The sequence below is a fragment of the Gadus morhua genome, chromosome 19 (assembly GCF_902167405.1).
Source record: "Gadus morhua chromosome 19, gadMor3.0, whole genome shotgun sequence".
NCBI classification, from domain to species: Eukaryota; Metazoa; Chordata; class Actinopteri; order Gadiformes; family Gadidae; genus Gadus; species Gadus morhua.
In genome coordinates, this window is record NC_044066.1 from 10,600,794 (window position 1) to 10,625,070 (window position 24,277).

The 24,277-nt window shown below is 47.2% G+C and overlaps 3 protein-coding genes across 5 annotated transcripts; 2 read left to right on the forward strand and 1 right to left on the reverse strand.

Moving 5' to 3' along the window:
- Positions 1-8,893, forward strand: brap (BRCA1 associated protein). Of its 2 annotated transcripts, XM_030342194.1 has the most exons (14): positions 1-232; positions 348-389; positions 790-951; positions 1,068-1,308; positions 1,701-1,890; positions 2,253-2,366; positions 2,690-2,838; positions 3,245-3,320; positions 3,703-3,841; positions 4,283-4,392; positions 4,847-4,936; positions 5,126-5,229; positions 6,611-6,750; positions 7,434-8,893. In XM_030342194.1, the coding sequence occupies exons 3-14, from the start codon at positions 798-800 to the stop codon at positions 7,661-7,663; spliced, it is 1,737 nt and encodes a 578-aa protein (XP_030198054.1). In that variant the 5' UTR covers positions 1-232; positions 348-389; positions 790-797; the 3' UTR covers positions 7,664-8,893. The 2 variants fall into 2 exon arrangements, with proteins under 2 accessions (XP_030198054.1, XP_030198053.1); XM_030342193.1 differs by having other exon boundaries at positions 1-389.
- A 723-nt stretch (positions 8,894-9,616) lies between these two features.
- tor4aa (torsin family 4, member Aa) lies at positions 9,617-15,307 on the forward strand. The gene is made up of 3 exons (XM_030341185.1): positions 9,617-10,272; positions 11,938-12,408; positions 13,489-15,307. Exons 1-3 carry the CDS (start codon positions 9,859-9,861, stop codon positions 14,374-14,376), a joined length of 1,773 nt encoding a protein of 590 aa, XP_030197045.1. The 5' UTR covers positions 9,617-9,858; the 3' UTR covers positions 14,377-15,307.
- zgc:56235 (porin) lies at positions 14,966-22,898 on the reverse strand. Of its 2 annotated transcripts, XM_030341187.1 has the most exons (10): positions 22,784-22,898; positions 21,404-21,474; positions 20,234-20,283; positions 19,873-19,875; positions 18,631-18,783; positions 18,461-18,513; positions 17,910-18,131; positions 16,952-17,102; positions 16,477-16,534; positions 14,966-16,364 (listed from the first exon to the last, which is right to left on the reverse strand). In XM_030341187.1, the coding sequence occupies exons 2-10, from the start codon at positions 21,468-21,470 to the stop codon at positions 16,273-16,275; spliced, it is 849 nt and encodes a 282-aa protein (XP_030197047.1). In that variant the 5' UTR covers positions 21,471-21,474; positions 22,784-22,898; the 3' UTR covers positions 14,966-16,272. The 2 variants fall into 2 exon arrangements, with proteins under 2 accessions (XP_030197047.1, XP_030197049.1); XM_030341189.1 differs by lacking the exon at positions 19,873-19,875.
- Positions 22,899-24,277: the final 1,379 nt, after the last annotated feature.

Sequence of the window (24,277 nt, forward strand, 5' to 3'; positions counted from 1 at the left end):
GATCTCCGATCATCTGTTATCGCGAGACTATTGAACAATAAACAGTTGCCAAACATGACAGTAAATATTGTGGAAAACGCTCCTTAATGATCATTGCCTATGGTCTTGGATTCTATTTTTTTACTTGTCTGTATGGGTGCAAGAAGACTACAGAACGAATGTCGTAATACAACCAAGCGCTGTTGGTTTTTCAAGCATTAGATTGTTGAGTATATCCCAGAGTGTTCTGCTTGTGAGTCAGCCAACCGGTTTGCTGACCAATATTTGAGTTTTTGTTTTCTCAAAAAGGTTGTCATTTCGGTCATACCTCATGAGTGTTTCTCTGGTTGTTATCCGTCTGGAATTAGCCGACCAGTCTCCTTCTCCGGAGGGTTTCGAGTATTCTGCCGGTGAGTTTCCCTAGCTAGGAGTTAGCGAGATGTTTAGCATGGGCCACTAGCCCAGGAGAGCCTGGCAGGTACTCGAGTCAAAAGAGTTGTAATGGCGCTCTCTGGGAAGGCTCAAATAAAAGCCAGGCCTATCGTCGTTTACTCAAACATTCATTCTTCTCCTGAACCTTCCCAGTGATTCACCAGTATCCAGAAAAGGGTTTCTAAAGTCGGGATAGTTCTGTCTGTCAACATCACAAACAATAGCACACTCTCGATGCATAAACTGTACTAGCATGTACTGGCAAGGCCGATAAGCATTGAAGACCATTACGTCACGCAAAAACCCACTTTAACCCATCAGCTACCATACCTGAGACCTATCACGTCTGCCCTCCCTGTGTTTCTGTCCCCGCCACAGTGGACGGCATGTCCGAGAAGACCCTGGAGGAGAAAGCCCTGGGCCTCGCCCAACTCACCCTGAGTGGAAAGACGGAGCTGGAGCGATCGGTGGTCATCCACCAACACATCGGCAGCAGAGCTATGGGGGACATGGTTATTGAAACATTTGAGCCCAATCCAGGTAGACATTCATCCATCTATTCATAGATTATGACATTGTAACGTTTGTTTACGTCGAACTCTCCCAAGTTTTAAACGGCAGAGATGAGAACCTCCTTCACGCCCGTGTCCCTACAGACAGAGGTGGAGGAGGAGCAGGAGGAGGCGGTGAAGACAGTGGTGGTTCGGCAGAGGACAGCGAGGGCCATGGGGGTGCCCCGGCGGACCCAGACGGTACGGAGGACGTCCAGGAGGAGGCTGCGGAGACGGGCCAGGCTCCAGACTCCCCCTCCAAGGAACTCCCCGACCAGATCTCCTTCTTCAGCGGGAACCCCTCGGTGGAGATCGTCCACGGGATCATGCACCTCTACAAGACCAAGTGAGTCACGGCTAAAAGTATGGATCCATCTGCAAGTCCTCTCTTCATTGGATTGTAAAGTGAATCGTTTACCAGTCGTTATTAACTTCTGCTTTTTACCATAGCCTAAAAACGTAAAATGGCTAGCATTGCCTGACGAGTAGCCAATAAGGAAGGATTCCTTTGATAATCTGAACCAAGAAAAGACCACCCAGTATATGTATCTCTGAAGCTGTACCTGCACATATTTCATATTAGCGACCACAAATCAGTCAGGATAACTATTGTGATTAATAACATTTGATTGAATTATATGAATAATGTCCCACTCTTCATCATGTACTTGAAAAAAATAAGTGACATTTAAAACCCAGAAGGCTAATGTAGTCATGTGATCCCCGGCGGCGACGCAGTAAGATGACCTCGCTGACGGAGGACGTGAGGCGCAGTGCCATGCTCTGTATCCTGACCGTGCCGGCCACCATGACCAGCCACGACCTCATGAAGCTGGTGGCGCCCTTCAACGACGTCATGGAACACATGAAGATCATACGAGACTCCACCCCCAACCAGTACATGGTCCTCATCACATTCAGAACTCAGGTAAGTGTCTATAACCCGATTCATCATCGGATGGAATATCAAAAATGTAGTATGCATCATATCATACAATACACATTCTTTGCATACACGCCTTCTTGGCACCACATTTGACAACCAGGTGTGATGTTGTTAAGCTATTACAAGCCATTTGAAAAACCCAACTTATATAGATGAGAGTGCTCAAGTTAAACAATTTAAAGGTCAGTGAAGCAACTAGTATTTGAGAGACCACAACATTTCCGTCCCCATCTTCCATACCCTCTTCGATGTCACAGGGAGGTCCCTTTTGAGCCAGTTGTGACATCACAAATTGTGCGTTTAGTGAACCCTTCAATGCCATGTCTGTCTACTTGTTTGTGTAGGCAGATGCAGACAGCTTTTATACGGCCTGTAACGGCCGCCAATTCAACTCCATTGAGGAGGCGGTGTGCCAGCTGGTCTATGTGGAGCGCGCTGAGGTCATCAAGTCAGACCGGGTATGAGGACCTTAAGCACTTAAGTACATGCTACTATATATCTATATACACTCTATATCGTTACAGTAAGACCATCCATCCCACGGTCTATCCTCTGTTGTAAATTGAAGCTGCTATTGATGTAACTAAACAAATGTAATCTGTTGTCAGAGGTCTGCAGTATTACGGTCACACTTCCTTTTACGGCTGCAAGATAAGAAGGGGAAAACCGAACACAGACGATCTCTTATCGTCTCCACGTGGGCGTGGGCCTTGTGTCCTCTGTCTCCCTCCGCCCCCTCCCTCCCCCTGACCCTCTCCCCCCCTCCCTCCCCCCCCAACAGGGAGCCAGTCTGCCGGTGATGGAGCTGACGGAGCTGCCCAAGTGCACGGTGTGTCTGGAGCGGATGGACGAGTCGGTCAACGGGGTGCTCACCACCCTGTGCAACCACAGCTTCCACAGCCAGTGTCTCCAGCGCTGGGAGGACGCCTCGTGAGTACCCCGGCCCTCACCAGGCTACGACTGGTTGGTCAGCAGCCAGCCAGCTCCCTTATCTGTAAGGGTAGTCCAGCAGATCAGACTGATAGATTGATAATGTCTGATGGCTGACCAGCTCGAAGCTGGCTGACGGTCAAAGCCGTGATTGGATATTAACAGCGAAACACAGACTCGGGCCAGCACTAGTAACAATGGGGAGACCAGCGCACATATCCAGTCCTTTTATGAAGAACCAACATTCTTCCTAAAAGTATTGTGTTCTGGTGTCTAATGGATCCTGGAGGAAACACGCACGGCCTCACAATAGAGAACAATGAACGCAGTGCTTCTGGGGGGCGTCCCCAACGGGGTGAGGTTCAGGGTTTGGTTGACGGGGATCTGTTTGTTTGTCTCTCTTCAGGTGTCCCGTGTGTCGATACTGCCAAACGCCGGAACCCGTCGAGGAGAACAAGTGCTTTGAATGTGGCGTGCAGGAGGTAATGAAACCGAGGCGCTGTTTGTGTTTTGTATCTTTCCTTGTTTTTCTGGTTGAAATAGATCTCTGATCTCTCCCGGTATGTCTCTTTCTATCCTTTTTCGTCTCCTGCCATTCTTGAGATAAAGTGATTTGAAGACACGTTAAGCCCGACCCCTTGACGATCAAAAAATGCTCATGTTGTGGGGAGGGCATGGTGCTGAAGGAGGCCTCCAGGCCTCCTTCAGCACCATGACCTCCCCACAACATGAGCATTTTTTGATCGTCCCATGACGGTAAACATTCTACATACCGTCAAACCCGCAGCCCCTTGGGCAGCGATCACCCCCCACCCCCCCCCCCCCCCCCCCCTCCTTAACCTGCACACCGTCCTCCGCCCGTAGAACCTGTGGATCTGCCTCATCTGCGGGCACATCGGCTGCGGCCGCTACGTCAGCCGCCACGCCTACAAGCACTTTGAGGAGACGCAGCACACCTACGCCATGCAGCTGACCAACCACCGCGTGTGGGACTACGCCGGAGGTACGATACCCTCATGGGGACGTGCGTTGCGTCACCTGTGACGGTGTCGTGTGTTGTGTGTTTTGTGGTCCACCCCGTTGTGGCCACAGTCGCTCTCATGTTCATAACCCGTGAAATGCGTCTCGGCTGTGGTTTGATGCAGGAAGTAGGATTTATGAATTGGATATGTTTGTGGACGCATGGTTTGTTTCAAAGGTGTTGTATATTGTTTGTTAATGTTCCACAAATTAAAACGCAACTGTAATTGAATTGTGGTCATTTGTTTGTAATAAACATAATACAATGTAATAAATTACGAGAAATCAAGAAATACGATATACACACTCGTGTGTGTGTATAGAAGTGTATTTTCTTGTATGGTGAAAACAAGGACTTTAATGACTGAAGTGCATTGTATTCACTGATCCTGGATCTGACTAACGCTGAGCCGGTCCTCTGCAGATAACTACGTCCACCGCCTAGTGGCCAGCAAGACGGACGGCAAGATGGTCCAGTTTGAGTGTGAGGGAGAGATCTGCCACACAGAGAAGATTGACGGTCTGCAGCTGGAGGTAAACACGTGAATCTTGAATCTTATTCAGTGTTGCAGATTCAAGATTCAAAGGTTTTTATTTGTCACATATTCATACAGGATGTGCATTGAAATGTTTTTGTGACACACGCTGTATTTTTTTCGTAAAAAATAAATAAATACAATGGAATGAAATAAGACAAAATACAATATAAGTTTTAACAATATATTAAACTTATATATATATTTATAATTAGTATATGCTACACGTCAACCTCCTAAGATGGCGCGTAACGTGTAGTGTGTATATAGTAAAACAATTATTCACCTCAGGCTCCGGGGCTGTTCCCCACTTCCGCGAATAATTGTTAAATATATAACAAATAAAAGCGGATAAACAGGGCGATGTACATATTGTATCGTGCAATGTGGCCAGGGTTAAAGTGTCCTAGTGTCAGAGTGTTTGGGTTCATATCATAATGGGTTGTCTGCAGTACTCGTACCTGCTGACCAGCCAGCTGGAGTCCCAGAGGATCTACTGGGAGAATAAGATCGTTCATCTGGAGAAGGAGACCGCAGAGGAGGTAGCCCACGCGCAGGCCGCTCTGTTCAATTGCTTTGATTCATATTTATTGTTTTGTTTTTTTACATGCAATACCTCTAATATTGGCCAAGGAAGCACTAAACAAACAGAACGTGTGTGTGTGCACGCGCAATATCTCCAATATTGGCCAAGGAGGCACTAAATAAACAGAACGTGTGTGTGTCTCCAGATCAGCAACATGAAAGTGAAGTTTAAGGAAACCCTGGAACGCTGTGACAACCTGGAGCAGAGGATGGGGGAGCTGTCCAAGGAGAAACAGGGCGTGGAGAAGAAGTAGGTCACTAAGGGGCCACTCACACTAGGGCCACGGCCCCGTGCCCGAGCTCATTTGCATACTAAAGTCTAGAACGTTTGGCTAGTGTGACCACGGCATCCGTATTCCATCACGGCACAGCCCCTTGGCCACGGCACACTTGGGAGATGTGTGCCGTGGCCAAAGTACAGATGCTAATGAGATGACACGCGCACATGCGCGGATACCCAACGTGAACTAGATGACATAGTCCTTGCGCGACCCTTCTTTCGTTATAGGTCCATGCCCTTCTTCCCCCACAACAATCATTTTAAACAATGGCGGCAAGTGGTTCACGAGTGGGTTTACGTTGGTGTGATAGGGAAATTTGGGCCGACGACAGCATTCACGTTGTTGTTCTCCATCGTTGTTATGGCAGCGAGGACGCTTGGTGATGACTTATTTATCGTCTTACGACGTGATGACGTATGTATGAAGGAGCAATCGTGCCCAGGCCACGGCCTTTGGGAGCAGTGTGACAGCGGGGGGAGTGGGGAGGGGGGGAATCGTGCTGAATCTTCCTGCAGCACGGTAACAGGCAAACGGCCCTAGTGTGAGTGGCCCCTAAGCACACACACGGGACAATTTACCTCGTGTCTACTTAACCTGTCCGAACTACGCTACAACTCAACCGGTGTCATATTTCCCTCCGTGGCGCAAGCAGCTTTACACCAGGGTTACACCAGGTCCCTGTGCTTGGTGTGGTCGGTCAAATTACGAGTAAGTCACGCACATTCCGGAGACATAATGGAGTGTGACTTCTGGCATTGTCGAAACCCTTTTGTCCTTCAAAATCCTGATGTTTGATTCTGATATTCAACGCTTGGATTTTCTATGTTGTATGTTCAACGCTCAGCAGCTCAGTGTCTGCAAGAAGCAAGTATTTAGATCCATATTCATTTATATTATGTTATGTTGGGCCTGTGTATTACCTCTGAACTGGACTCTGTCTGGATGAAGTGGTATTCAAAGAAAGACACCAGCGATCTAATATACTTTTTTTAAGATGGAGGGACTTCGATTTTAAGACTTGATTGGAAAACTCCTAAAGGATCACATAAAAGACATAACCACAACAAGATTTTCCATCAAAATAAGAGTGCAATGAGGATTCTTTTGTAAGGCATTCAAATAGCTTTTTGAGATACTCAAAGTCACTTTACAAAGACATCAAACGCAAAAAGGATCAAATAAAGAAACAAAATCAACAGATGAAAAAAAGGGTTGAAATGTATTTTTTTACAAGGATACAGAACTTCCAATTCCAGACCAAAGCTCACAGCGCCAAGCGAGTACCTCTGTCGCCGGAATGTTGGAACCCTGAAGCAGCCAATCACTGAGCTGCACCTCCTCCCCCTCCAGGTACACCCAGCTGAGCGCTCGCGTCTCCAAGCTGAGCGGGGAGCTGAAGGAGGAGCAGGAGATGAACAACTGTCTGAGGGCCAACCAGGCGGAGCTGCAGGCCCAGCTGGCCGAGGAGGAGCGCAAGGGGAGGGAGACCGGTAGGAGAGCGGCCAATGGGAGGCCTTGTATGGAATAATAATCTAAATTGATTACGGAGGTTCTGGCACAGCCTGGTACCGTGATCTGGTATCCACTGCAAGGGACGTTAGAGGATAACGAATGCTTAATCACCTATTAGTAGTAGTTTGGTTCCTAGCTGAATGGCCCTGAGGTAAATGACTTAAGGTCTTCCTTAAGTCAGTGTAAAGCTAAGACTTGAGGTCTTCCTTAAGTCAGTGTAAAGCTAAGACTTGAGGTCTTCCTTAAGTCAGTGTAAAGCTAAGACTTGAGGTCTTCCTTAAGTCAGTGTAAAGCTAAGACTTGAGGTCTTCCTTAAGTCAGTGTAAAGCTAAGACTTGAGGTCTTCCTTAAGTCAGTGTAAAGCTAAGACTTGAGGTCTTCCTTAAGTCAGTGTAAAGCTAAGACTTGAGGTCTTCCTTAAGTCAGTGTAAAGCTAAGACTTGAGGTCTTCCTTAAGTCAGTGTAAAGCTAAGACTTGAGGTCTTCCTTCAGTCAGTGTAAAGCTATGTAGGAATTGAGTCATCAAGTTCCTTCTCCTCTTTCAACACACAAATGTGAAAGAGGAGAGGGACACGGAGAGCTTCAGATGCACAGCTCCCTTCCAATGAAAGGAGACGACCCCAAAAGCAACCGTGTGTCCGTGTTTGGCGTCCTTCCCCAGGGGAGCGTAAGGAGGCGGCCATCTCGGAGCTCCAGGAGCAGCTGAGGGACATCATGTTCTACCTGGAGGCCCAGCAGCAGATCGAGCAGCTGCCCCAGGAGGCCCGCAGCGAGATCCAGGAGGGCCAAATCAACATCGCCGCCGCGCCCGCCGACGGGGCCCTGGGCGGGGCCGGCGAGGGGCCCTCCTCCGGCCGGGGCCGGCGGGGCCGGGCCAAGAGGAGGAAGTAGAGATATCGGAGGACAACAAGCCGTCGTAGAGGGACACTGATACACCCTCCGCCCGTCTCCCACCCTGATACAGTGAGGTGGAGTCTGGAACACGGGCGCCGGGCGGGTGCTTATGTACTTCTATCATGTATCCTTTTAGATCTGCTCTGCTCACAGAGAGGAGTTCAGTTTGAACATACAAACGCATTTCGCCGATCAGACTGAACAGCTTTACACTGAAAGCTCTGTCCGTTTAGAACCAGGTTTTTCTTGCGGTATCCAGAGAGGGCATCATGCTGCAGCTACCTGGCAGTCCCACTGGAGCTCGGAGTTGGGCGTCTCTGCACTAGTCTTTCTTCAGAGGTTTCTTGAATACTATTGGTGTATCACACGCTCAGACTGCTCCTTGCCCCCAGTCGTATTATTTAGTCTATTCCGATCTTCCCTTCAACATGTTTTTTTTTAGATAGGGTGCAGGATTGCTGCAGGAGAGGTGCACCGTGATCTTATCTGGCTGAACACAATTCTCGTTGGTTCGTGAACATAAACACACTGAAATGCCTACAACGATAAGATATGTTGATGAGATATATTCGAATTGTAATCTTTTTACTGGAGTGGCAGAATTCCATTTCATTTTGAGAGATTTTCATGATGGAGAAGCAATGGACCTCATTGTTTGTATATATTCTTCCTTGGATGAGGGGTGTACATGTGCAGGTGGCAGAGAAATATATCGATTGTGTCTTTGTTAAAGTCTCACAGGATGGTGAGATACGTTATTTCAGTTGTTTGGTTCACTAAGTAACTGGCTGTTTTATCACTGTTGTGATCTTCTTTTTTTGTATTATTTGACATTGGACGTTTTATTGGCTTTTCAATTTATTTAACTGTTTCTGTATTCCGTGCTTTCGATGATTCAAATGGCCTTACTTGAGGGAAAATCTATACCTTTTGACACAAAATGAGCATTCATATTTTCAACCGGTTGAAGGAAAATGTTTCTATGCAACATTTACTTGTGTGTTTGTGTGTCAGGCTTTTGGCACCATTTTGGAAAAACCAAACCTTTAAAGATGATTGTGTTGCGATTTGGTCGATCTATGTGCTGCACACTGACACTTTTCCTCTCGTTTAACAATCCAAGGGCGGAGCAGGAAAAGCTAGTTTCACTTCTTGTATTCAGTTAACTTTCTGTTTTTATAAAAGCCTGCTTTAGAAATAAACACAACGTTGTTCTGATGACTCTAATTTGTAGTTTTGTTTTTGTTTTTGTTTTTCGCTCATTGAGTGTGCACTGACGCCTCAACCTTAGCCTGAAAGCTACAAGCAGCAGACATGACATGTAGCCCGCCTTAGGCAATGTTTTGGAACCCACACAATATACGGCATTTATAACATAGGTGTTAACTCTGACCACAGAGTTCAGAACCCTTCGAGCTGGTTGCTGTCTATCTGCACCATGGAAACCGTAGCACAACGTTGGCGTGCTTCTGTTGCTGCTGCTAGGACAATGAGCCGGCCGGCTGCATGTTCATACAGACCATTGAATCCGTTGGTTTGGAAGTAATGGCGAACAGTGAAACCTCTGTGACGACATTCCCCCTTCCTGTTCAGAAACTAATCTATATCCCTGAAGGAAGAGCCCTGCTCTTAAGAAAACTACACCATCTGTGTATGTTCTCCTGCTCCTGTGTGTGAGTGGGTGTGTGCTCCTGCTCTTACTGTGTGTGTGTGTGTGTGTGTGTGTGTGCGCTCCTGCTCTTACTGTGTGTGTGTGTGTGTGTGCGCTCCTGCTCTTACTGTGTGTGTGTGTGTGTGTGTGTGTGTGTGTGTGTGTGTGCGCTCCTGCTCTTACTGTGTGTGTGTGTGTGTCTGTGCACTCCTGCTTTTAGTGTTTGTTTTTGTGTGTGCTCCTGCTCTTACTGTGTGTTTGCATTCTCTTGCTCTCACTGTGTGTGTTTGTGTGTGTGCTCTTGCTGTGTGTGCGGGTGTGTGTTGGTTGAATCCTGCTCCTACAGTATGTTTCTGTCTGCGTTCTCCTGCTGTTAGTGTTTGTGTGTTTGTGTGCTACTGCTCTTACGGTGTGTTTGCATTATCTTGCTCTTTGTGTGTGGGTGTGTGTGCGTTCTCCTGCTCTTAGTGTGTGTGTGTGTGTGTGTGTGTGTGTGTGGTATTTTATTAATAGCCAAGCACCCGTATCTGACCCTAGGCAAATGTTATGCAAACATGTTATACGTGTAACCTGTCCACCAGTGCGCTTGCAGTCTCGTGTTTCACTATTTTCGTTTTTTTCCATGCACCTTTCTGTGAGGGACTTTTTAGAACAACCTGATCTGCTAGCAGGAAGTCTGAAGAAGAGACGAGGCAAAGGGGCGGAGCCTGCCGAACTGAAGAGGGAACTGGAGTATAAAAGCAGGCTGTGGCCCCAAGCATACATGGGTTGGGAACTAGAGTCTGCTGCTTCCTCCTGTCTCACGCTGTGCCGCTCAGCAGTATGGACCTACTTTAAGATAGAGATTTATATAGATATACTATATATCTATCTATATACATATAATATATATATATATATATATATAGGAAAGACATTTCTCTATTTTGGGAGGAGACGTCTATCTAAATTTAAGGTAAGGACAGCTTGTGTTTTTTGTCATTTATCTTTTTAGATGTGTTTTGAATAGTTAAAATAAAGTTTGCTGGTTAAATCTATGTTCAGCAGCATTATTTGTGTTTTCCCTTAATATGTCTTGATGAATATAGTTGATGTCCCTGGAAAATGTTCGATTGACAGCCACTCATTCATGTAGGTAGATATCCTTTGAACGAGGTCAATCGACAGCCACTGGATCCTCTTAGACTGCTTCCCGTATAATAATCTGTTTGAAGATCTGTTTGAATGCTCAGACATGCGTGGAATGCGTCGCTCTGCAGGAAATGCAGTGGACAGGTTAGAAAAGTCTGAGGGAGCGATATCAAATTACCCTCATCTTGCTTCTGCTTTCTCTCAGCGCTCTGCTGTGCGTTTGGGACCTATTGTGCAGGGTAATACAAAAGGTGTGGCCAGGTGTTCGTATGATCAAGGTGTCATTCCTGGGAATTCAGACTTGCAGAGGCCGACAAATGTTCTGAGCGACTTTTGACTGTGTTCTAATTCCACTTTGAGATTCCAGTTGTTTAGTCTTCACACACACACACACACACACACACACACACACACACACACACACCCCCCATCATGATGAATCATCCGGAAGGTATATGGTTCACGCCCAACTATCGGTGTAAGTCTGTGAATTATTACACCGGGTTTGAATTGCTTGTGCATACACAATGTGTCAATGTCAAAGTGCCACAATTACAAAGCAACACTTGGAGAATTGGGGTTCAAGATGTCAAATAATGTCATACTAAAATAATCAGCCATAAATCATGGTGCTTGAGCTGGGACTATTACGATTCCCTGGAACCGTTCAAACTAAGTAGATTGGTCTTGTCTTGTTCACTCACCCTGAGTGAGAAAAGACACTCCCCTCGACATATTCCCGTCAGTGAAAGCTTTCACCGTTGCTCATTCTTCCTGGACCGCACAGAGAAAGTTTCAGCTGTTCTTCTCTTATTTGTCCAAAAGCTTCCCGTCGCTCTGATGTCTTTGTCAGCGCTGTGTGCGTAATGTGCATGTTTATTTTTGCAACACAGAGTTTCGACGTAGGCCCACAGACGGCCACTGAGCTGTGCAACGTGCTGGATGCTGGCCTACCTATGAGCCTGTATTTGTGTTGGCGGTGGTTCCTGTGTGTTGCTCGCTGGACCCTTGTGGTTCAGAGGAATCAGGCGGAAATGGCTTTCAACATGGTTTATCAATAGGAAGTTCAAAGGGGAAGTGGGTGCCCTTTATACATGACATGTCTTCACAACGGACCACTCGATACTGGGAGCATAAATCATCATTATCCTATTTGATAGGTATACAATCCAAACCAAAACCATCCACCGTTCCACAGCGATTTCATGGATAAATGTCATAAGCTCATTCTTGCCGGCGACGCGGCATGTTTCGTATTCGTAAGGGCGGGGTGATTCATTCCATCGGTTTCCACCTCCGTCTGTACCACCTCTTCACAACCTTTGTACGCAGGTGATGTTGTAGTATGGGACACAACATGGTACATGGGCGCACTTCCTTATTCACCATAATCCTTCCAAGAATGTGTTGCTTATTGCACACTCATTGCAGTTCCTGTATCCATCCCCCACCCTCCCCCTCTCCCCCCCCCCCCTCTCTCCCCCTTCAGATGAGCCTCTACGACAGCAGTGACCGCTACTCCGAGTCTCCGGCCGACGACCAGACGGAGGGAGAGGAGGTGGAGAGAGACGATGAAGAGGAGGAGGAGGAGGAGGAGGAGGAGGAGGCGCCAAGGTCGAGCCTCCCGCCCGTCATCGCCAACTTCTCCTCCTCTCTGCTGGCGGTGGTGCGCATCCGACAGAAGTACCTGGCCATGAAGAAGCGGCGGCTGGAGATGTCCCAGGTGTTCGGCGGCGCCAAGCTCATGGCCGGGGCGCCGTCTCGCACCAGCCCCAAGATCTTCACCTTCGACGGGGAGCCCGGTTCCGTGCCGCCCCTGGCGCCCGAGCGCAGGAAGAGGAGGAGGAAGAACCGCGGGGTGCAGTACCCCACGGGACAGGGCCGTCGGGCCCCGCCCAAACCGGCTCAGAGCCGCGCCAAGTACTGCCTCTACCTGCTGTGTGCCATCGTCTTCCTGCAGGTAGGACGGGAGAGGAGGGGGGAGAGGGGAGAGGAGGGAGGAGGAGGGGGAGGGGGGAGAGGGGGGAGGGAGGAGAGGAGAACAAAGGAATATCTTTGTCAAAATGTTCTGGCAGCACGACGCGCATCAAAGCTTCAAACTAGAGATAGCAATCGCCCTCAATGCTGGCGAAACACCGCGGGTGAATGGTTGTGGCTTCGGTTGGGTGGCTGGTTACACACCTGTCCTAGGTGATCCTGTTTTATCATCTTCTAATAGGATCTTCACACACCCTGTGTGTGAAGATCCTATTAGAAAGATGATAAAACAGGATCACCTCTGTCATTGTAAGATAACTTGGTTGTTGGCTATCTCAATGCAACGAGTTTACGATGTTTAGTTTTGGTTATCTTAGTTTCGTCCAAATCATCTGATTGGGTATGAAGCCTCCAGCGCTGGGAGTTTTAACTGTACATGAATCACTTTGCTTTATTGTAGTTTGTAATAAGTTAATTAGCCAACATTAGCCTAAGCTGTCAACTCATGGGAATCACGCGCCTCTCACTAGGCTATTAAATCACAATAAATGGAAACACGAATAATACGGAAAATGCACTTGATACAAAGTAGCTGCGGTAACATGCAGACCTACAGAAATGAGCAAGTGGGTGAGGAGGTAGATTTTAGTTTGTTGCTTGGCACTGCACTCCCAGTTCAGTCGCTAGGCTATTTGTGTTAGCAGAGCCATATAAATGATTTAAACACAAACAAAAGATTATCTGTTGGCGCTTATTTAAAAAAAGAATCTGTATAAATGGGTGTGATTGTTTTCAGTATCTTGCCGGCAGCTTCATACCTGGGCAGTATCAAAGCCATGATGCGATTCAGTATAATTAAATGAGTCAGCTTATCAGGCAAAGACATGCCACCAATGCTTCCCATAGTCACAAACCAGCTTGAAACCATTCCAGGAGAATCGCTAAAACTCTAAAGTAGTGAGTCAGTAGTGAGTGAGGTCAAATGATCTGGCAAATACTTTTAAACCGCAACATTCCAAAGTGCTTGAACTAAAGAACCCTCCCGCCGGCTGCGTGCACACAGGTGTACAACGCCATCGAGAACCTGGACGACCACGTGCTCCGCTACGACCTGGACGGCCTGGAGAAGACCCTGCGGCGGGAGGTGTTCGGCCAGCGGGCGGCCGTGGAGGGGCTGCTGGGCCTGCTCCACGACTACCTCTCCACCTACGTCCACGGCAGGCCCCTGGTGCTCTCCGTCCACGGCCCCTCCGGCGTGGGCAAGAGCCACCTGGGGCGGCTGCTGGCGGGCCACTTCCGCGCGGTGGTCGGCGAGCCCCTGGTGCTGCAGTACTACGTCCTGCACCGCTGCCCCCTGGAGGCGGACGCCTGGCACTGCGCCCGGGCGCTCTCCGTGGTGGTGGCGGAGATGGTGGAGCGCGCCGAGGAGGAGGAGAAGATCCCCCTGTTTGTGTTCGACGAGGCGGAGCACATGCACGGCGAGATCCTGGACGCGCTGAGGGACCTGGTGGCGACCAAGCGCTCCAACGAGTACCTCAACGCCGTCTACCTGTTCCTGAGCGGCCTGGGCGGCGAGCACATCACCCACCACCTGCTGCACAACTCGTCCAGCGCGGCGGGCGGCGGCGGCGGCATGATGGCCATGACCATGGAGGGCGCGTGCGGCGGTCGCCACGGCAACCTGGCGAAGGAGCTGGGCCCCGTGCTGCGCGACACGCTGGAGAAGAGGCACCCGCTGTGGGAGGCGGCGGAGATATTACCCATGGGCCTCCTGGAGAAGAGCCACGTGACGGAATGCTTCCTGGACGAGATGGCCGGCGAGGGGTTCTACCCGGACCGGGAGAACATCGAGCGGCTGGCGGGGGAGGTGGAGTACTACCCGGCCGTGGGGGAGCACCAGTACGCCCGGACAGGATGCAAGCAGGTGGTGGCCAAGGTCAACCTGCTGTGACCCCCCCCAGCCGGGGCCTGGCCTGGTCCCCCCCCTCCTCCAACTCCATAATCAAGAAACCAGGGTGGCCAAGCGCATTGCCGCCCTAACTGAATCCCTAAGAACTTTGACTTAAAGCGGTCAATCACAATCCAACAGAACATGTGGTATAACTGCAGAATTTGTATTGAACCTAATGGTATCTGGTGCCGTGTTATTGTGGGCATAAGGAAATGGACGCGCCACAATCCTCCTACCAGGAAACCAAAGGAACAGATCGATCCCGGCCATTTTGTCACTAGACTGTGGACTCTGCATGTGGACGCAAATACTTGAGTGAGTACGAACAGAGTTCATGTAGTAAGAATGCCATGGTTCTGTGGGATAAGGTGGGAGTAGATCAACGATCTCTTGATCTGCCATCGGCGTTGGCAGCGCCGCCTGACCGACTGAACAGACCGTCTCACTGAGGAGAATATTAAAATCGTTTTCTGCCCTTTTAGCCGACCACTTAAGTTGGATGTGTCCTTTATCTGATTGCTCTAAGTCTATACGTTTAGAATTATTTCATAATTTGCGCAATGAGCCGCAGACAGACAACGATACCAGATATATTGAGACAATGTTTTTTATTTTTATTCTTATTAGAATTCCCTTAACATTGGAAAATTACGTACTGTTTCCAAACCACAAAGAAATGACAAAACCAGCATATGACAACACAATATGATGTGGGATTTGTGGTTCTCCCCTAGCAGAAGAAAGGATAGTCGTGTGGAACAGACAAGCCTGTTGCATCATTTTAATCACAGTGTGATTTAAAGAATGGTTTCGCATTGTTTGGTCTGAAATGCATTGTTTGGTCTGAAATGCCGTAAACATTCCAACAGAGCAATGATGAGTTTGGTTTCTCGAGAAAGTGAAACAAAATAAAAAGCAGACTTTCCTGTGACAATTCTTTTGTGACTTGACTAGCCAACCAAAATAAAGATGAAACCAACATTGTAGGAATGCCAACTAACTAAATAACCTATCCGAAGATCCTGCCATCTTGGTTTCATCTGTCACTCAGATAAGAAAGAACAGAAGAAAGACACACCGAGGAAGTGTTTCGGTTTCTGAAAATTTGTTTGAACAAAAACAAACAGCATATTGTTTGACCTCTCAAAGGGAACACACCACTGGCACTTATCTTATTGCAGCAGGAAATGCCATCTGTAGTAATGGTCGGGTGCTCAAATTCTCATAGCTTTGACCTTGTGAGTGTGACCACCAGCAACTGAACCAATAAATAAAACCGGCAAAACTTAAAAGATAAAAATTAACATTTATATAGATCGGTTTACGGCCAGCCAGGTCGGCAATGACCTCCCCCAAACAAATGTTTAGGCTAACCCTATTTTTTACTCAAACCAAAAGCAAAGACAGCACCATTTTTAACCAAGCGATCAAGCGAACTCTCTAGGTTTTTCATTCAGACATGCTTGTTTCATGACAGACTACAGGGGGGATACACACGCTACACGTTTACACCGATCACTACGCAAGCCGTGACCTAGCGAGATAAATGTGGCCGCTTTATAAAAAAAGCGCATTGCATCACAATCGTACTACACAATGTCAACACACGCACAGACATAAACATACACGCACACAACTTCCAACGTCGTCGGCCCCTCTGTTGTTCAACATGACGCCGTGACGGGACTATAACCATCAAACTGCTCCATTCAAGATGTGTGTATGGGGGGAGGGGTGACTGGAGTGTGAGAGAGGGGCCAGAGAGGAGCCAGGAGACTGGGATGGCTGGGGGGGGTGGGGTGCTCGTGGGACTGGGAGTCCGTGGACGGATGGAGTGTAGAGACGCGCTGTGGTGGGGCTTCGATGGCCGACCCTGAACCGGACGGCTGGCTGGCTTTAGGCCTCCAGCTCGAAGCCCATGCCGACCTTGTGTCCGCCCGCGTTGAAGTTCTTCCCGTCGATCAGCGCCGAGAGGGTGACCTTCACGCCTGCGGAGACGTGAGGAAATGAGCTTCATCCAGCTAATCTGACCGTGGATTTGGATGAATAGTTCTATGAATAGATGCATTGTGTTTTAAACAAACACGGAAAGAAACATACCTGGCCTGAGGCTCTGGGTGTAGCCTACGCCAATCAGGCTGGCATTGTTGACTTTGGCCTGCGGGGGTAGAGGGGGAAACGTGTTAGAAGAGGACGGAAAGAGTGTCTGGACCAATAGTGACGCACTTTAGGCATATAAGACTGAGCGAGGCCAAATCTAGTCCTTTTTTTTTGGCTCATAGGTTCCACCCAATGGAAAGACCCCCATGAAACTCAGGAAATGGAAAAAGCCAGTAGCCCATGGCTTTCTGGTTATGTTACACAACAGCTTTACAGCTCAGCTCCCTGGAGCCATGGAGCGAGGCGTTTCAAAGAACAATCGGTCAAATTCTGCGTTCGAAACGTCGCCGTAGTAGCCAAAGGGAGGCGCTCCACTGACCATGCAGCGGTCAGGCCTCACCCCTCGATGGAGAGTGAAGGCCTTCCCTTGTGATCACATCATACAGATGCACAGGGCTCGGTAGGGTGGTCGTACCGAGATGGACGCGTCCTTGTCCAGCTTGTATTTGGCGGCGATGCCGAAGCGGGTGTTGTTGCTGCCCGCCGTCCAGGCCAGGGTGACGGCTGTCTCCAGCTCGTCGTTCACCTTCTGGTAGATGGAGCCCCCGAACTCAGTCCCGTCGTTGCTGTGGGGGAGGGGGGGGGGGGGACCATGCAGATGTTAGCAGATGTTAACCAGAACCTGGCATTGCACGCGCCCCTCTCCTCTCCCAAGACAGTAACAACTTACTATTTGTCTTCGGAGATGCTCTCATCCAAAGTTAAACTCCGGCTCAGCTCCAACTTACTGTTCCTCCACTCCCATGTCCTCTTTACTTTTGAGATATTTACTTTGGGAGGCTTTCATCCAAAAGAAAACACCCCACTCCATTCCCATGACTAACTGTTTTGCGATTAAGTCATTCAGCAGACACCTGTCCTGCATTCATAGGGAATTTATAAACGTCCTTAAGGCGTAGTAGGTATCTTGCTCAAGGAAGCGTAGATTGGGAGCCAGACACTGGCAGACTAATTGGTTAAAGCGCATTAGTCTGGAACCTCAGACTGGCCGCAGACCAAAATGTCTCTGGAGGCAATTGGATAGACTTACGACCAATCAGACAAATAGTGGGATATATCAGCGGCAGCCATCTTGGTTGTTCATGAAATACCTCCGCGGCGCTCCCACTGGGCACTCCTCTGGGAGCGCCGTCTGGGCCGTCATCGTATCTAACCCGCCCTATGTCGGCTGGGTATCGGTCTGAATGGGAGGGGGACCAGAATAATGCATGCCAGAACAAATAGAATATGAGATCGCATACTCTTCTAGTTCCCAGGCCAGTACATGGAGATTCAAACCCAGAATCTTCTCAGCTTGGAGTCAAACAAATATTCCTACAGTGCCCATAGAAATGTGAGATGGACATTGGTTTGCGTTCCGGGTGAATACCCACACGTTGGTGTGCAGCTGGAAGTCTCCGGCGATGTGAGCCAGGGCGAAGTTGTTCTGGGTCAGCTTGGACTTGGCCGTGTCGAACGCCATCTGGTAGCCGGCCAGCCAGCCCTCGTAGCCCAGAACGGCCGCCGCGTGCACGATGGGACCCTCGAAGTCGATGTCGCAACCCACGTTGACAAAGTCGCGCTTGAAGGCGGTCTTCAGCTTGCCGCTCTTCTTCCTGGAAGGCAGAAGAATAGTTTTGGATGTCGACGAAAAAACAAAAACAACCACAATGACCCAAAAGTGACTCAGACACCATGTAGACCGGAACGTTTGGAGAGGGGGACCCGTCATGGGCTTGATGGACCAGGAGTTTCCTATTTAGTCATACCGCTGATTATTTAGGGAATACTCCGACTGGGAGCATAAATAAAAACAAGAAAAGGAAGGATAATGTATGTTATAGTGTAACATCCGGTATGTGTAACGTGTCTCTATGCGTGACTTGTGACGGATGTAGGTATGACTGTGTCAATATGACCTAATCCCAGCGGACGTCGGACTCACCCTGTGTTTGGTACGAAAGACGTATCCAGAGCAACCTTCAGCCCTTGCGCCAACTGCAAAACAATACAACAACATTTGTTAAAAACACTTCCTTCCTCCCTCCCACTTCCTTCCCTATACAGTACTCTACAGGTCCATTAAAGCATGTTTCACTGCTCCCCAACACGCACCTGGTCCTCCACTGTGACCTCGGTGGCCAGGGTGTTGTCAGTGTTCCACTTCTGGTTGAAGCTCAGGCCCAGCTCCTTCATCTTGTACTTGGTCTCCAGGCTACCAGCCGCCTTGCCAGTGTCCGTGTTGCTGGAGCCGGACGTGTTGAACTCCTAGGGGAGGAAGGAGGCATGGAAAGAAAACAGGGTTTAATGGGGGGGGTGGGGGGGTGTCTCCCTGTGGCGAAACGACGGTGCTGTAGAGGATGGCATGGCTGCGGGCGTTCACGTTGAGGGATGCAGGAGCCGTTGGGATGCATGTAGAATGCGGCGTAGGTTAAAAGAGCGGACGGATGACCCATCAGAAGGAAACGGGGACGTTTGTTAATGAGAGGAGAAGGCACGGCGGATTGCATGAACATCTCCGATGGATCACTACTGTGTAATCAAATATAAAAATATATAAAGGCTATTCAGATGACGATTTCTACATGAAAACTTTAAATTCTTAGAATATTTTTATAAATATATTTCATCAGATATGTGCACGTAACTACAAACTCTGTAAAAAAGAACAGATTATACTTAGCCTAGATCTATGATATGCCATCATCATAGCCATCTAGACTCTACTGAACATGACTTAACTTGACCGACATTCAGTTGACATTCCCTTAAGGCAGGGCCAAGGGTAAAGCCAGTCTGAAGACGTTATCCTGAGCAGGAAACCAAAGTAAAGCCAACATCGTGCATCTGCTCTGTGTGATTACAACTCAGCATCTGGTGTAAACACGCTGGTCTATTGCAGCTGTGCATCCGTCAAACAAACCGTTTGATTTATTAAGAGGAGGAGAAGGCTTCTAACCCTGGTCTTTCGTAGCTGCTTAAGATGAGTTTTTAATGGGATTCATAACCATTTGAAATGAGAGCGATTTATTTTTAAAATACATGTCACCGTCACAAAAAGGATAATGCAATATTCTGACTTATATACATTGCCTGTAAATAATAACCATGGCACATGCTGAGGCACATATTGACACACAGACAACTAAAATAAAATATTAATGAAAAGACGTAGGATTAAAGACATCAACGTTGAAAAAGACATCCATGGGAAGAATAGGAAAAAAATGAAAAAGGAGGACGGCCATTTTATGAAAAATCATACAAGGAGAGAAAGAGACAAAAACTAGAACGGAAGAGGTCCTGTAGCGTTCACACAGGGATCCAGAGTGGATGGGGTGTGACACCAGATCTTACCATCTACATTAGAGCGGGACGGGTCCATGATGGAAGGCGGCAGAATGGAGATAGAGCCAGGGTTAGCAGAGACAGGGAGAGAGAGGGAGACACACAGACAGCCAGGCCTGCAGTCTGTCTGTCTGTCGGTCTGTCTCCCTCTCTAGAACAAAGGCAACAGGGTTCTAGCCGCCCCGATCACCGGATACACCGGTTCCCCTGAAACGTTTAGTCGGTAGGTCCCAGCATGGGGTTAGGAATTCAGGAGTTATGTCGACTGCGGGGAGCAACGTTATTACATCTGGGAAACGATGGACGGGCGGGGCTGGTCAGAGGGGTAACCGGGTGGAATGCCAGGTCAGGAATGATCAACACATCTTACCACTCCACTCTGGGACTTGGTCTTTAGGTCCAACTTCACCACGCCGAAGCCTAAAGCCGCACAAGAGATGGGACAGAATTTAGATAAATGGTCTCATGAGAATAAACTCATCGTAAAAAAAAAATCAATGTTGTGCAACCAAGGGTCCAAAGGAACACCTGCCACCGGCCAATGGTGGATAGATTGATTTGACCATTTGACCTCTAAATAAAATCAGGTTTTTGTATAGTTACGGCCACCGGATTCGCCGGCTCAAGATGGAGCCGGCGAATCCGGTGCCCGAAACCGCACATTTCTGAAACCATGTCCCAGGGTGGTTTCAAATATATCCGGACCTATGCGGTTTCGTGTTAGGATTCGCGTGGACGCCTGAAACGCAAACGATGACGTCATTGCCCCCCCACCTGCTGGGCGACGTCAGAGTTGCGTTGAATTTTTTATTTAATTTTTTATTTGTATTCTTTTTGTAGTAAATACAGCCCCTTGATACATTTAATTACTAACTATACATGAATAAGTATTTCTGCTCAATTTAAAAGGTTGAATCTCCTCGTGACTGAATGTTTGTATACACCGCGCAGGCTGTATGCGCGCAGGCTTGATGCGCTCCACTTTTTTCTGTGGAGAACCAGCGCCTTGAATATTTACTACAGCGTTTCAACAGCTCGATGCGGTTTCGCAATGAATCCGTCTTTACGGAGATATTCCTGAACCGCATAAAACAAAACCGGATCGCTTTCGCCCGTTTCGGCTCCGTGTGGACGGGGCCTGATATGGCCAATTTATTTTGTGCTGCAATCATGCGTGTGTCATTTGAAACCAGCCCTGAAACCCCAGATTCTCCCTGGAAATAGAGAAAGATAGTAAATCTTGACCTACACTTGGGCTCCTTTCCAATTATTGAATCTGTCTCCCTACCCAAGAAATCCAGCTGACTAGCCTGGTTGCTATGGAGTCCACATAAATACACAGACTACCCCAATTAAAGCTCCTCCAATTGTCATGACTATGTAATACATCATGATGACAATGCATTACGCTGCAAAACAGGTGGAACCCACACAAGAGACACATCTCACACACACACACACACACACACACACACACACACACACACACACACACACACACACACACACACACACACACACACACACACACACTACTCACCATAGCCTTTGCTAAAGACGTCCTTGGCAGACTTGCCCAAGTCTGCGTAGGAGGGAGGGACAGCCATGATGCTATAAATAGAAAGAAACCAGAACGTCATTTGAATGCATGACTCAGTTGTAATGTTGTCTTTCCTACATGTCTATTTATACATGATGTTGTGTATACAGAATGGCTTTTCAAAAGAGTAGCGTCACAAGATGATGACGTTCTTCTTCGGTGGTGGTAATCCAGGTATGTGAGGTAAGTCAATGTTATTGGCTATTAGATGTGTTGACTTTTTAGAATAATACATTAGTATGACTCAATGTTAATATCACCCAGTTATAGGTGGCCTAATACCGTTTAACATATCCTTCTGCCGTTGAATGTAGAACAGGAACAATTTCCATTTTTTCGTCATTATAATTTGCTGATGGGGGTGTAATAGTAAGGGCTCAATCTAAAATCAATCATATTACTACAATTGAAACACACTCAATTCAAAATCTATGAAGGGTTTGAAGTTCTGCAAGACTAGTAACTGTCAGACAATCAACAATTTAACTGAACAAAAAAAAATATATAAAGTGAAATTTGTATTTTAAAGGGTGTATTTTGGAGACACATGCACACAAACACATTCTGCATATTAATAATAACTGAAATTGCAGTCTTGGACATTAAGTATTCAGATGTCGCTACAGTAGGCTTGATAGGCCTCAGTGGCCATGGAAGGATTTCATGGAGCGTTCGTCTCATAAAATAGCAGAAAGGGCCATGTTTAAAAGGTCGTGGCCCTCTCCCCTAGTAATTATACTAATGTTCTGGGCCTGTTGACGGCCACCCATCTGGGGTGGCTGCCGTAGACCTCATTCAGAACAAAGGACACAGCCAACAGGCCTGAGAGAGAGGTGTGGTGGGGGAGGATTCTGTGGGCCCAGCGACCGTTAGATAAGGCACACTAACCGCTATTCCTGCCAATGACATAGAAGCTGCTATGAAGGTTTGCTGGCTGATGCGCGTCATATTGTATAAACGATTAAAAAACCCAGTGCAGCAAACTGTATCAAATCAGTTTCAGAAAAGAAGAGACAAGTTGGCCTAAGCATCTTTATCAAAACCTCAGTGAAAAGATGCTGAAAAAAATGCTTAACAAAGAAACACACACACACTGCTTGACAGGGTAAAGGGATGAGGACGAATGCACGGAGCATAACCCCCACCAGACATCATCATTATATAACAGCCGATAGCTAACATGGTCGGTAACTTGCTAACCTTGGAGAGAATTAGAGCGATACTTATCACTTGCATTGAAATCAAACACTCTATCTATTCAAACAAATATTTTTTGTCATACTACATATACAATTCATTAGATGCAATAATTTTCCATACCGGTGCAAAAGTTGTTTAGAGAGGAAAATCTGCAAATGTACCCCTGTCTGGATGCTGCTGTGGGAATGACAGCTAGCTTAGCCTACAGAGGATAGGGCACAATGAAGGAGACACACGGCGCATGCGCCGTGTCATTGCAGCAGGAAAAAACAGAACCTATGTAAAAGGGAAGTGAACGATAATCCCGATTCAAATTCTTCATCACATTAACTTCAAAATAATCTTAAATGACATGGAAGAATATTTAAATTAAATAATCTTAATGTATGCGCGTCTTTGTGTGTGTGTGTGTGTGTGTGTGTGTGTGTGTGTGTGTGTGTGTGTGTGTGTGTGTGTGTGTGTGTGTGTGTGTGTGTGTGTGTGTGTGTGTGTGTGTGTGTTGATCCTGGTGGCCAGAGTGAGAGACAGAGATAAAAAATAGATAATTTGAGAAGGAGAATAAAGTCTTGTACAACGTAATATTACACGTATGGCTAGTAACATGTGGAGAATAAAAATGACGATACACGAGTTTAAAGCTTACAAAAATGCAAAAATCCCCTCAATATTTTTGCACACGGTTGGTTGCATAATAATAACCATTAACAAAATATTCAAATATTAGCCATAATATTGGCAATAAAGAAACACTACAAATGAATGTGTATTTATTGTACAATGATCTGTATTTTGAAAGCTGAAAAAATTATGGATATGATAGAAATACCGCAAATAGAACAATATAATTGGATGACCACTTTCATGTGCAGAAAGCCCCCTCAGCCTTCCAGTTTCTGACTAGGACATGCAGTGTGGATACATTACAAACAATATATAGCAGCAGCTAGTTAGATGTGGCTAACCAAGCAGTAAAGGGGCACTTGTATAGATCTCCTAAATGAAGGAGACGAATACATGGGGCCACATCCGGGCAGCAACAAAAGGTGGTGGCGTTTTAGCACGCAGCCCCTTTTCTCACTGTCCCACCCCCTTGGCCTCCATCATCCACCCTCTCCCTCCCCCAATACAGCGACAGCAAACTGACATCAATGAACGTGTGCTATTGCAAACAGGCGACGTTTGTTATTTGTGTTGTACTAGCACTTCCTTTTCTTTGTGTTTTTAATTATTATTTTATAATAGTTCACATTAATTTCATTGTTTGGATTGGTTTTGTTACTTATCTCTTTTAAAATGCTAGTTCATTTTACTCTATTTATCATTGTCGGAGGATTCTTCTGCTCATTCTACATTCTTGTTTCCCCTTTTCGTGAGCATGAAGATACAGAAGCGGGCTAGATTACAGTAACAGGCCTAGGGGCGAACTGGTTGAAAAACCGGTTTATCAGATGAGACACGTTGGATTCAAACCCCCCTCGAGGCCCTCTTTATAACAAACTCACATGTTTTTAAATATAATAATAAATGTATAAAATATTTACATAATTTATAATAATAATATATTTGGGCCATTGTTATTACGTGACATATTAGTTTTTCCAAAATATCTTATAA

Coding starts and splice junctions, on each gene's coding strand:
- brap (XM_030342193.1), top strand. CDS start 311: ATGAGTGTTTCTCTGGTTGTTATCCGTCTGGAATTAGCCGACCAGTCT. Junction 5,230..6,610: donor AAACAGGGCGTGGAGAAGAA/GTAGGTCACTAA, acceptor CTCCCCCTCCAG/GTACACCCAGCTGAGCGCTC. Junction 6,751..7,433: donor GCGCAAGGGGAGGGAGACCG/GTAGGAGAGCGG, acceptor GTCCTTCCCCAG/GGGAGCGTAAGGAGGCGGCC.
- tor4aa (XM_030341185.1), top strand. CDS start 9,859: ATGTTATGCAAACATGTTATACGTGTAACCTGTCCACCAGTGCGCTTG. Junction 10,273..11,937: donor GACGTCTATCTAAATTTAAG/GTAAGGACAGCT, acceptor CTCCCCCTTCAG/ATGAGCCTCTACGACAGCAG. Junction 12,409..13,488: donor GTGCCATCGTCTTCCTGCAG/GTAGGACGGGAG, acceptor GCGTGCACACAG/GTGTACAACGCCATCGAGAA.
- zgc:56235 (XM_030341187.1), bottom strand. CDS start 21,470: ATGGCTGTCCCTCCCTCCTACGCAGACTTGGGCAAGTCTGCCAAGGAC. Junction 16,535..16,951: donor ACAAGGACGCGTCCATCTCG/GTACGACCACCC, acceptor CTACCCCCGCAG/GCCAAAGTCAACAATGCCAG. Junction 16,365..16,476: donor CACCCAGAGCCTCAGGCCAG/GTATGTTTCTTT, acceptor ACGTCTCCGCAG/GCGTGAAGGTCACCCTCTCG.